General features: G+C 41.9%; 2 protein-coding genes across 4 annotated transcripts in view; one reads left to right on the forward strand and one right to left on the reverse strand.

Annotated features, from left to right (window-relative positions):
* Positions 1–272: 272 nt before the first annotated feature.
* Positions 273–8,240, reverse strand: PEG10 (paternally expressed 10). The gene is given in 3 exon segments (XM_006834280.1): positions 273–1,441; positions 1,444–2,612; positions 8,054–8,240. Coding segments are annotated over 2 exon segments (2,061 nt in total). The 5' UTR covers positions 2,336–2,612; positions 8,054–8,240.
* Positions 8,241–8,422: 182 nt separating this feature from the next.
* The window catches only part of SGCE (sarcoglycan, epsilon), a 96,638-nt gene continuing 91,911 nt past the window's right edge, over positions 8,423–13,149 (forward strand). For 2 of the 3 annotated variants that reach the window (XM_006834283.1, XM_006834282.1), the window contains exon 1: positions 8,423–8,641. In XM_006834283.1, the coding sequence (XP_006834346.1) occupies positions 8,605–8,641 (37 nt within the window). In that variant the 5' untranslated portion in view covers positions 8,423–8,604. The remainder of the gene's footprint in view (positions 8,642–13,149) is intronic. The other variant, XM_006834281.1, reaches the window with a different exon arrangement.

Consider the following 13,149-nt stretch of genomic DNA (forward strand, 5'->3'; position numbering starts at 1 on the left):
GGTAAAACCCAGGTTGGCTTCCAAGATTCGCTGGAAAGTAAACTTTTAAAAGTATCTTAGTGAGCTTGGCAGTCAAGGTGGAAAATGGAGACTTGGTAAATGTTCTCTTGCTCTCAGAAAATGTGGAAGGTGTTTTGGTGCTTTAGGCTGTGTGCCAGTCCAAGTTTGGCCTGACAGTACAATAGTCCAATTTAGCACACACCGTCAATGATTTGAGAAGCTGAGCAGGAATACATTTTGAGGGTACAGATTCTGAAGGACATGACAGGTATTTACATGGCGCTGTAAGATGGCGGTGGCGGTGGCGGTGGTGGAGGCGGTGGTGGGGGCGGTGGGTACTGAGGTACCGGAGGCTGGCGGTACCAATGTGGATTCCAGGTGATCATAACAGGTACATACAGTGACCGCCCATGCCCATCTCTTCCCACTGGGTACCAGGCGAATCCTACTGGATAAGTCGGGTATGTTGTATAGGTGGGGTATGCTTGATAGGCAGGTATTTGTGGTACATATTCAACATATGATGCCAGGTGAGCTTGGTCATCTAAATTTGGAATAGACAGCCGAGGATACTGATTCTGGATGGTAAAACTGTTAGGAGCTCGGCTATCGTAAGAAACTTGCAGCTTCCAGCCCCTTTTCACTTGGAGGACTTGGGCTCCATTGGGTGCGATGGTTGGAGTAATCAGCCCATCTTTCACATTTCTTGCCACAAAATCTCGAAGAGCAGCCATTTCAGGTTCAGACAGTGAGTAAACATGTCCACTTGGAATGCTGTGTGCTCCTGGTATCATGTCTACGTTGCAGTCAGCCACGTGGTTGTCTGGGTAAACATTTTCATCTACTGGAGTGTATACATTCTGGACATAATAATACCTCATTGGTTGGTAAACTCTGTAGCCATCTACTGGGTAATATATTGATGGTTGTGGTGCTGGTGGAGGTGCCGGTGGAAGTGGAGAATACATCCGGCAGTGGTATCGGCAATATTCAGAATCGAAGACGATCGATCTGGTGCTCCATGTAATGTTGGGGTCATGTGTGCTCAGCCAGCGGACCCCTAGGACAACAGGGAAGAATGGAGACTGAGTCACATCGAATGACAGCACCTCACGGTGATCTCCAAGGTCAACTATGAGGTCATGTGTTTCGTGGACCACTGGACCCGATGCTATGGGGCGTCCATCAATAGCTTCTACAAGGATTGGCCAATCCTTTACTCGCAGAGGAATTCCATTTTGGGCAACATATTCGTGATCAATGAAGTTGCCGGAAGCACCAGAGTCAATCATGGCTCGGACGAACAGGGTGTGTCTGCCCGGAAGATGAATCTGGAGCATCACTTGCAAGTGTGGGGTTGAAATTTCATTTCGTGGGGACCTTATTCGTTCTGGCCCGGTCGCTGATGGTCCCTCTACAGCGGGGCCGGGGAGTTTCCCGCCGGTGAAGCCTTTGAGGCCTTGGCAGGACAGCTGTCGGCGTAGTGACCTCCTGTTCCACAATACAGGCAGAGGTTCAGCTTTCTGCGTCTTTCTTTTTCTTCCTGGGTCAAGCGCATGCGGGCACCTCCCACGGGCTCGGTGGGATCCAGCTGGTGGTGGCCTGAGGAGTGAGACATCATCAGTGCCCGAGGCGGCGGGGAGCGCGGCTTCCGAGCTGCAGCTGCTCTGGCCAGCCTTCTCTCAATGTGAATGCACTGGCCGATCAGTGCGGACAGAGACTTGGCAACTTCCAGGCGGGAGAGCTCCTCCTGAATGTGGTCACTGAGGCCCTCGTGGTATTGGTCAATCAGTGCAGGCTCGTTCCAATCCAGGTCCTGGGCAATCATCTGGAAAGCGTTGGAATAATCGATGACAGAGCCCATGCCTTGGCGCAGACGTCGAATCTTGCGCTTTGCGGCCTCGCGCCTCTGAGGATCTTCAAAGACGTGCTTCATCTCTATCATGAAGGCGGGGTAGTTGTGCATCAGGTAATTGGATTGCTCCAGCTTTGCAGAGGCCCAGCGGGCTGCACGGCCGGTCATCATGCTTGTCACGAAGCAGACGCGGACGCGATCCACTGAGAAATCTCTGGTGCTCTTTTCCATGAAGATCTGGCACTGGGCCATGAAAGCAGCCAACATGTCAGGGTTTCCATCAAATTTCTCGGGTAGGTCATCGGGGCACTCTTCCTCGCAGGGAGGAGGTGGGACGGCAGCAGCAGCAGCACCACAGAGCTCGAGGTCCTCGTCCTCAGCCTGAGGGGCGGGCTCAACCTGCTCACGCAGGGAGCTGTTCTCTTCAGTGAGTTTCTGCACCTGGTTCTGAAGGTTGTTGTTCTCCTCAGACTGCTTCATGACTTTCTCTCTTAAGGAATTGATTTCTTCTGAGAGATCGTCTCTCTTTCTCTCGGCCAGGTTGGCGTTGTACTGGCCCTTTTGGCCACTGTGTTTGGAGGAGGAGGGGTTGTTAGGAGGAGGAGGAGGAGGAGGAGGTGGGCAGTCGGGCCCCAGGTTGAGAGCTGGGGTGGGAGGAGACCTCCCAGGTGTAGCTTCACTGCTATGAGATTGGGGGCCGGGATCCTGGCCGCTTCTGCCCCCCTTTCTTCTTTTTGTTTTCAAAAGCCGCTTATTCCTGTAAATTAAAATAAAAGTATAAATTTAACATGTCCATTTCAAACTAGCAAAATGCAAAGGAGGCTAGGCTGATAGTACTTAAAGTATACTTTAAATTATCTTTAAAGTACACTTTAGTATTTAAAGTATTTTAATTGCTTTTATTAAAGAAAAACAAACCTGCAACAGAAAAGGAGAAGGAAGTTAAATAGGACAGCAGGTCACAAAAGCAGTTCACTCCTTTGATATCCAAAATTTACCTTTCTTCCTCAAAAGTCACTTGTTCATAAAGCTAAACAATAACATAACTCTATTAACCAAACCCTTACCTTCCTGAGACACACCCTAAACTTTTGCATTGATCAAGAAACTTTCAAGGCAAGTATGAATACATCACACAAAATACAGCACACAAATGATAATAACTGCTTACTATTTAGAGATGTTAAGTGAATAATTGCTGACGGTCCAATCAATAAACAACTACAATAAAAGAAGGCATTAAAATCACATATGCTCACGGACCCTGCAGGAGTGCTCTGCTCCCACACCTCTACAATTATCAGAACAAAACAAGCACCACAACTACCAGGATTATTTTGAATTTCTAATGATCTCTTAATGAGCCTCAAATTTTCCTATTTGGAAAACTCCAGAAGAGTACACAAAGTTCAAGTTTAAGAACATATATAAAATAGGGCAGGTTGGCTGTCCTGACGCTATAACCCTTTTCTAACCTATCAGGGTAAGGATAAACACCAAATAAATGCCATCAAATAAAGAATAAAAACAAACATTTGTTATTTAGAGCAGTTAGGTGAAAAATAATTAATATTATAACCCATAAGGAACCAAAAAAGAAACAAAAGGGAGGGTGTGTAATAAAACAAAATGCCTGTAATTATCAGGCCTAGGAAGAAGTGCTCCCTCCCCCCCCTTCTAGCACCCTCTTCTACTTAATTACTTTAGTAACTTAGGCTATTTAATAACAATGAATAACTGGCACTTTTTTTTACCATCATAATAAAGATGAAACACTCAAATTTAGAAAAAAATTAGAACACAACAGTCAACACACAGATTATTGCGCACTAGACTCATTTCCAACTCCTTACAGACCACTGTGATGGCAACTTTGCATATAAGGTCATAAAATAATATAATTTTTATTTATTAAATTAGGCATTTTAGTGTCCCATTAACAATAAGCACAGGCCAAATGTCAAAGATGTCATTTCATCTGGAAATTTTAATACATTCAAACCACAGTCTGAAGACTTCCTAAAGGGCATTCACAGTATGGCCAGGTCAGGAAGGTCAACATACATGTCAATCACAGCCACTAGATAGGGGAAGGAGGCTCTTTATTCAGTCCCTGGCCTGATGATTTTAACATCTGTAAAAAGCTGTGGTGGAATAATACTATATTTGCTTAGAGAAACTAAAATCAACAAGGGTTGAAAATTCAAATGCCTGTAACAAATAGGAAGAAACTTAAAGACAATAGGAGGGGCTGCAACTGTGTAAGTCATTCAATTCTTTTCATAAAATTTCAATACAGTACTGGTTTAAAACCCTGGTCTTTACCAAAATCAAGCAGTACAGCTCCACCTCAGGGTTTATAATTTGGGTATGGGATTCTAAATCCTAAAAGAGATAACCTGCCCAGAGTGGCTGACTATTTAAAAACTACTAGGCAAGCAAGTTAACAAGGCATTTTAACTGTAAATAAAGTTTTGAAAATTTTAAATAGCACTTGGGCATGCGTAAGCATAGGATAAGGAGCATTTTAACTTGATTTAAGTTATGTTTCCTTATATTTCCTCAGTAATGGCTGGACTGGAGAGCTGGACTGGAGAGATGGGTCCTGAAAACTCTTAAGAACACACAACATAAAGCCAATCAACCTGGGAAAGATGCCATCTTTACATATGATCAAGATTTCAGTTTTAGTTTATGTAGCAATTAAATATATTTAATTCATCTTTGCTTCTTCACAAAGTTTTCCAGTCAAACTTCTCATTCCCCAAACACACCAAAACAATAGTAGCCAAGAACCACAAAGCATGTGCATAATGTTCCATTAGGAAATTACACTGATTAAGCAATCAGTTGCTTTACATTTTCATACACCGTGCATGTTTCTTTGAGTATTCAGTGTGCTGTGAACTGCAAATTTTATTAACATGTGTGTGCTTTTGCCATTGTTTTGGACCTCTTTAAAATGCAGATAAGTAATTTCCATAGAGGAAGAGCTCAGGATGGCCAGTTGTGCAAAAATGGGGGCTTGGAGACTTATGTAAAACTGTCCTATGGTAAGCATAAGGTTATAATCTTGTTTGGGGTGACTGGGGAGGAATGATAGATTTTAGAGAACCACACCCCATGTTTTTCCTTACAAAGGTCCTGACTCACAATCTGTAATTTATGAAGCCAGGTTTTTAAGTTTCTTTATTCAGTTAGAAACAATTTTTAAGTGGGGTGTCTGACAGTAAATCATGAATTTCATTTACATACAGATGTGTCAGGTTTTAATTAATTATGAGATTATCTAATCTGTGTTTTGTTATGTAACCACTTTATAGTACATTACAGAATATTTAAATACAGTACCATTAAATAATGCACTTGCCCCAAATTTAAATTATTAGCTTTTCTTTTCTATTAGAAAAGCAAACTATCTTGATTAACTTAACTTATAATTGTTTTGTATTTTAATTACAGCTTACATTATTGGAGTCGAAACATCCTTTTTTAAAAAAATAAAGATCCTGTTAGGTTTGAAATAAGGCAAGCAAAATCACCAAGGACAGCAAAACATCCTAAGAGGTAGACACTAGCAAGAAACCTAGAAAACACCTACAAATACAGTTGCCCTTTGGTTAGCAGCCCACTGCATAAGCACTGTGCCACTAGGGCTCCTTGCAGATACCAAGCAAAACATCAAACACAGTTTCCATTGGTCACTTTCGGATGAACATCTACTATATGCCAAGCACAATTGTTTGTAGGCAAGTTACCAAAACTGAATCCATTTCTGATCCTATAGGGCAATGTTGCATTGTCCCACAAGAGTTTTCAAGGCTGTAATCTTTAAGGAAGCTGACTGCCACATTTGTCTCCAGAGTGACTGATGGATGCAAACCAGGACCATTTAGTTAGCAGTCCAGGTCTTTACCAGGGCTAATTCCTTCGAAGTTTAAATAAAAAATCCAGATTCATAACAATATCTCACCCTTATGCTTGCTCAAATGCACGCAAAATCAATGCACCACTTAATAAAACTCTTAAACAATTCAGGTTGTTCCTTAGTTTGTGTCCACCCAAACATTCAATTCCATTAGGTATCATCACAAAGGTCCACTAGTGTCTCAAATAAAAAAAGTCTTAAAATTATTTTATAAATTTGTTTCTCACTAGTAGTGAAAGCATTGAAACGAATCACACCTTGAGGTGTTAGCCATGTCAGCTTAAAAGCATGTCAACTTAAAAGGGCCCTTCATAACCCACTATCATTAGTTTAAATTGTGGGATTAGTTATTTAGTATATGCAAAGCACTTATAAAATAAATTTATAAGTGTCATGTAATTATGATTGTTGTTAATTATAATTAATTTTTATTCATATACTTAAAGACACTAGTGGATAGACATTAAAGCCAAAACAGCAGATAAACCGCAGGAGGGCGGAGCTGTGCAGCCAGTCTCAGACACAGGAGGTGCACATGCGCAGAGGAAAGAGCGCCCCCCCCAACCGGCCCACGGGTGGGGGCTGAGGGGTGTTCACTCTGCACAGGCGCACAGATTCTGGGGAGGTGGGGCCAGTAGGCCAGCTCAAAGGAGGCAGGCTCAGGGAGGGGCAAGAATATAGAGAGGCGGGGTCTGGGTAGGTCAATTCAAGGAGGAGGGTCCAAGCTTTGAAGAGGCGGGGTCTGGGCAGGCTACTCCAGAGGAGGCGGGCTTTGAGGCGGGGTCTGGGTAGGCGCGCTCCCAAGAGCCAGAGCTAGGTAGGAAGATCAGTAAAGAGAGCTCTGGAAAGGCGCGCAGCAGGGGAGGCGCGCAGAAGGAGGCGCGCTGCAGGGGAGGCGCGCTCTGAGTAGGCGCTTGGGGGGGGGGCGGCACTAAGTGTGCTCTGCGCACAAGCAGCAGAGAAGGCACACTAGGGGTGGGCGACGCGGGTCTGAGGCTGGCTGTTGATAGCTACAGAGTATCTGTTGGCCACTCCCAGAGTCCCCCCTCAGGAAACCCCTCCCACCAAGCTCCAACAGCCAGATTCATTTCTTGCCGCAAGAGTAATCACCCCCACATCCAATTCCACACTCCAATATTCAGCAAACCAACAGTTTCCACAAACTGTTGCTGAACTAGCCAGTGCTGCAACTATACCGCGACTTCAATCAAGCTCAACTAGACAAGCAGTCCGATCTGCCGCCACCAAAAATTCTCTTTTACACTCAAGTCAGAGCCCCTCCATTCCACTGATAAGCAGGAATGGAATGATGTGGACAGAATGTTAAGCACTTTTTTTTAGCTCGGGGCTCCATTTTGTCTAATAGTACCATCATGCAAAGAATCGTCCATCAAAAAACATAGTGGGAGCCATTCCAAAAGGTGTGTTAGAGACAAAGGGTGCGGTCCCTCACTTAAAAAGACAGAGTAGTCTCACTGTGCTGCTAAAGTCCCTCTTTGGTAGGTTTATTTGTCGCGCAAATCAGTCTGCAGCTTGTGTACCTCTGCAGCTGTTACCACTTTGTAGCGTTTTAGGTGAAAACTGTACAGCAGCTCATGAACCTCTGCCGTGCGTATGGTTTGCAGCGCAATGAAGCGCTAACCTTTTATTTGTGTAGCGCGAGTCTTCAGCAGCTCAGATTTTATAGCGCATTTAAGGCACAAACCAGTCTTCGGTCTATAGCTTATGTATCTTTGCAGTTCAGACTAATGTGTAGCGCAATTGAAGCGCTTTGGTAGCAAATCGGCTATATTCTGCAGCTTTGAATATTTTATAGCACACTAGAAGTGCATCACTTTGCAGGACACTTGAAGCGCCCATCATTTTGTAGTGCAAAGGGCTCGTTCATCAGTTTGTAGCGCATTGGATGCGTCCATCAATTTGTAGCGCATTGGAAGCATTTATCAAGTTACAGCGCAAGAAGCGCCCTTTAGTTTGTAGCGCATTTGAAGAGTAAATCGGTCTGTAGCTCATATCTGTCTGCAGCTCATGTCTGTCCACAGCTCATTATCTGTCTACAGCCCGTATTTAGACTTGAGTCGAAGAAACCAAAGCCCTGAAGGCTTGGTTTCCCCCAATATTTTGGGGGACAGCCATGAAGGCGTGACATGGTTTGCTTGGAGACATTCCGGGGTGCTACTCCATCTCCCGCGGCTCCCGATACAACGGGGAAAGGGGGAGGGGAATAAATGTAATCTTAAAAATAAGAAACATCCTCACCGCATACTCACCACGCGAGGACCCCTCGGTGAAGACGGGAAGGACGGGTCCCACACCGGTGCCAGGCGTGGGATCCGCTGGGTGCTCCGCAGCCCGGAGTGGTCCCGGCTGCGAGCCCGCTCAGCGGACCTTTCGCAAGGCTCGGTGGACCCTTTCCGCTGTTGTCCTCAGAGAGCAGTCAGGTTTCTTCGACACACACCAACCAAAGTTGAAGCGCGTGTACCAGGACGGCCGGCTAGGTGCCTTATATAGGCTGAACAGCGGTGGGGGGCGCCAAATCCCATCGTGCTCTGCGGGTTGGGGGGCGGAGGGGGGTGGAGGCAGGGGTTGGGGGAGGGGATAATGGTCACGCTACAGTGGCCCGCCGCTAGAGGGAGTAAGGTATCAGGGAGGGGGTGCAGGATGCTGATGCTGAACTGGCCAAGCTGGAAGGAAAGAAGAAAGGGAGGGGAGGGAAGAATCGAGGACAGACGGCCTAGCCAGGCCAAGAATTCAATTGCCCCGGTGGTGGGAGCTGGAAGACCCTTGTGCTTGGACGGGACAGGGTCAGGGGACACGCAGGATGAGCCCCGCGACTACTGGCACCTTCTTGCTGACAGGTTAGTGACCCGCGCGCGACAGGAGGTCCTGAGGCCAACAGGCCGACGCCTCCCTTCCCCCGCCTGAATTCTGGGTACATGGGCGCGCCCTCTGGGTGCCAGCCCCTCTTGTTGCCTCGACCCCTATGCGCCCCTTCTCCAGGTCACCCTGCACTCCATTTTCCGGGCCCTCTGCGTCTATCCTCAGACTTGACCCCTGTCCTTTTCCCCCAGCACCATGCACAGCCGCCGCCCCTCCCAGCCCAGGGAACACAGAAATTCCATCTTCAGTTTCCATTTTCAACACCACCACTCCTCTGCGCCCTTCTGGGGACCACTCCAGAGGTCCACAGCAAAGACCTGGGGGTTGTTGCCCAATTTCCTAGGGGGCTCTACACCCGCAATCGGTGTTTTGTGGCTCCGAGGCGTACTGTAGAAAATGGGTGTCAAGCTGCATCCCTCTTTACACAAACATCTTTTTTTCTTTTCTTGAATCCGATCTGGAAAGAACACTAAAATGTGACACATGAAATACCTAATTCCCTTCTCTTCCTAAGAGCATTTCTTGGTGGCAGAAATCCACCGTTTTTCTTAGGTTTTTTTTTTTTTTTTTCAGAGCAAAGAACCGAAATACAGAAATGCTGGGAGCTAAACGGCGTTCAGGTCAGGGTTAACCCCGGCTTAGGGTCAGAGACGCTGCAAACAGTATCGTTTGCCCCACCAAGCGCACAATTTAGAGAAAGCAAAAATGATTAAAAACAGCTGTGGGTTCCTCCAACGTGGTTGGCTAGCTTCGGAGGATCTCAGCTCCAGGCTTTTGGTGGTGATTACGAGATTTACAAAGAGACCTAGCTCTTTTTGCAACGTTACATTTTTCTAAATTTGTATAGGGTTAGTGAATGCATTTAGTGACGGTAACCGCCCGTTTAATCCTTCCTAGCGTGGTGCTGAGATTCGGCAACATATATTTGCGTGTATTTATAGATGTAAACATTTTTGGGGGTTGTTAGGGAGAAATTCCATGAGTTATAAGTCTCTAAAATACTGATGCGGAAGGATGCTGACAACACCTAACAGAGCGTTTCTTAAATGGGAACCGCAAAGTGTGAGGAGCTCAAAAAACTGACAATGAATTGCTAATCTGGGTAAAAAGTTTAAGTTAAAATTAAAAACCAAATTGTTTACAGTTGATTGGGGTTCCTGACACGCGGATAAAACACATTGATGTTTGAAGAATAAAATTGAGCATATTTTAATAAGGTTAACAACATTATTTTATACATAGATAAATAAGAATTTGACCCGTTGTAAGTAATAATAGAGAGGCGGGATTGCACTTAAAGCGTTCCATTCTAGGGATACACATAATTATAGCACATTTTAAATTGAGAATTTGCATTTTACTAGAAGTAAAATTTTATCATAAAAAATATGAATGAATGAAATGCATATATCCAGCAATGAAAGACATCTAGAAAATTGTATGAACACCTTTTTTAGAATTGCCTTTCAATTTAATTTTTAGCATGGTCATCTTTTTCAGAAAGGTAGAATACTCCAAGGACTTCTTATGTATGATTAGAGTACTGTTCTGGGGATAGGACTGACAGAACGTTAGCTTTTTTTTTTTAAATCCAGAAAAGTTACCTCACTTGGTTAGCTGAGAGAATTCTTTTTTTCCCCCCTAAAAAGTAAAGTTAAAAACCAGTATAGATGAAAAGTAGGAAGAATCCACGTTTAAAAATCTATCACAAGACTTAAAGTTTGAGCAAGTTTGAACAAATTTGACTTTTTCATTTCAGAGCATTGACTGGGCTTTTCTTTGAAAAAAAAAAAATTAATTTGTCATTATAAAAGTAATACTCATTTTACAAACTTCAAGGGGGAACCCCTCCCAGAAAGCTATAAAGAAGAAAATCTTATCATCCTCAGAGATATGCAAGCGTTTCAGAGTATACATTTTCAGACTTTCTCTGTACATGTAAATATACTTAAATAATATGGATTTTTAATAGATAGTGTCACAAAAGTATAATTTCTAAAGATTAAAAAATGGGGTTAAATTCTCAATTATCTTCTTTCCAAGAAGTCTTAAATTATTTTTTTTAATTGCAGTTTTACTTAAAATCAAATAATAATCATTAATTTTTCTTATTTAAATTACAAATGGAAAGCCCTTAATACATAAATATTTACAAACAGAATTGATAGTTATCACTGAGCTCACTATTCTTACATTTGCATAGTATCATTTTGGTGTATTTCCTTGTGCTTTTTTATTCCTCTCTGAATGTGCAAAAATTTCCACTTTGCTTAGAAATACAATTTTCTAGGAAAAAGAAACATCAAAGCATAAGTATTTCTATAAAAATTTTTTTGGTTATCTGAAACAACAAAGAAGTATTGAAAGCAAAATCACAGCCTTAATAGACAAATACTGTAGATAACATTTTTTTGTTATCTAAAATAGCAATATAACATTAAAAGTCTAAGGCAAAAACTAACAAAACATTAATACACAAGTACTTTAGGTAAATATTTTTTGACCTTAGAATTTCAACTGAATTTTGGATTTTCTCAGATGTTTATTCTTGATGTTGAATATTCCATACCCATTTTGTACACACTTGTAGGGAAACATAAGGAATGCTATTATACATTATATACATTATCAAATAGTAACTGGACTTTGCATTTGAACATTTTATCCATGTTTTTTATAAGTTTGCTGTAGATCTATGAAGCTCTTGATTTTCCTCACGTATTTAGTTTAACTTTTAGTGTTGTGGGGAAAATTAATTGCATTTCTAAGCAAGGTGGAATTTTCACTTGTTGAATAATTATTATTATATGTAATATATAAAAACATTCTATTTAGACATTTTACCTGTCTTATGACTAATATGTCATACATCTCTCTGAAAGTGTGAATTTACCTGATGTTTAGCTTAACTTCTAGGATGGTAGGAAAATAGGATTCCTAAATGAAGTAGAATTTTCACTTGTCAAATAAGTTGTATTTTTTACTGGATACTTTATCTATTTTTAATGGCAAATTGTTAGGGGTTTGTGAAGCTGCTGATTTACCATATGCAATTGGCTTAACTTCTAACTTGAGGGGGAAATGTACTTATTTATAAGCAAAGTAGAATTTTCAATTGTCAAATAGTAATTGTACTTTGCATATGGTCTTTCTACCCAGTTTTATAACTGTTAAAAATCTAAAAACTGTTGATTTACCAGTTTTACACTGTTGTGTATTTAGTTTAATTTCTAGTGAAGTGACAGTTGTACTTTTAAATAAAGTGAAATCACTTGTTTCCCAGACATTGAAAATAACAGTACAGCATCAGAGAAAACTGATGATAGGAAAGATAAAGATAATGTTTATCGATTTTCAGACACTAGGTTTACTAATGATGAAAATGCTATAAGCAAAATGCTGAAGTCCTGAAAAAAACCTACTTGTTAGAAATTCTCAAACCAAACATTCAGATTATTTGGTATTCCATTAAGCGCAGTATTTACACATCACATTTTCTCCAAAATAACTAGCCACTTTGATAGGGATTTTTTTTTTTAACCAAGTTTTTTCTTTTTTACTATTACCATCCTACTTGACTCCGTGTCTTAAAACTTATCTTTACATAGTCCCTGTTCTAAACACCAAAATGCAAACCTATCAAGATCTTCTTTTCTGTTTTTAGGGTAAAAGCATCTCTAGGTGAGGAGATGTTCTGAGTTTGTCTGTTAGAGATTCTTGGGCTAGAGGAAGAGAGTTCCTTAAAGCTTTGCTCTCTTTCAAGCCAGAGTTTCTGAGAAGTATTAACATGGTGACTTTTTTCTTTGCATCCTTTCCCAGCCTCTTCAACAGAGACTTGAATGGGTACACATACATATCTCATCTAGGCTTTTTCTAAACTTTAGGAGGTAGTTCTTCAGTGTGTTATCTCACAGATATACAGAAATATCAAGCTTTAAAAAGGAATGAAAAATTAAAAAAACAGCTAAAACTAAACCCCAAAATGGGTGTGCACTAGGGATCAACAAGTCTTTCAACAAGTTTTTTAAAAGGAATTTTTTCTAGTTGGGTTTTCAGGATGGTAGGAGCAGATAATCTTGATGTTCTAGCTATTTCACATGAACTGCCTTCAAGCAAAATTCCCTCTAAATTTCTAGGGTTTAAAGTTTTTTAAACAATGTAGCTATTTTTAAGGCAGTATTGATAAGGAAGAATCTCTGCAGTCTGAACAACAGCAGAATTGTCCTTGGTGACTGTTCTTCTTTCTAAGTCTATGGTTCATGTTCATACATATATTTGCATAGCTATACTTTTAATATGTGTAGGTTTTTTACACTTTGTTTTGAAAGATTCGTGAGTCTTGATTTTAGTGTGGGCATTTGCCAAGGATGCGGAATACTTGTATGTGCAGACTATTTAGCAAGACTGCTGTAAGAATGTGAGACTGGCCAGGCCAGCACCACCAAGGTGTGTAGGTCACTGAGTTTGGGTCAGGAAGTGATCCCTG

The sequence above is a fragment of the Chrysochloris asiatica genome, unplaced genomic scaffold (genome assembly GCF_000296735.1).
Source record: "Chrysochloris asiatica unplaced genomic scaffold, ChrAsi1.0 scaffold00010, whole genome shotgun sequence".
Lineage (NCBI taxonomy): Eukaryota > Metazoa > Chordata > Mammalia > Afrosoricida > Chrysochloridae > Chrysochloris > Chrysochloris asiatica.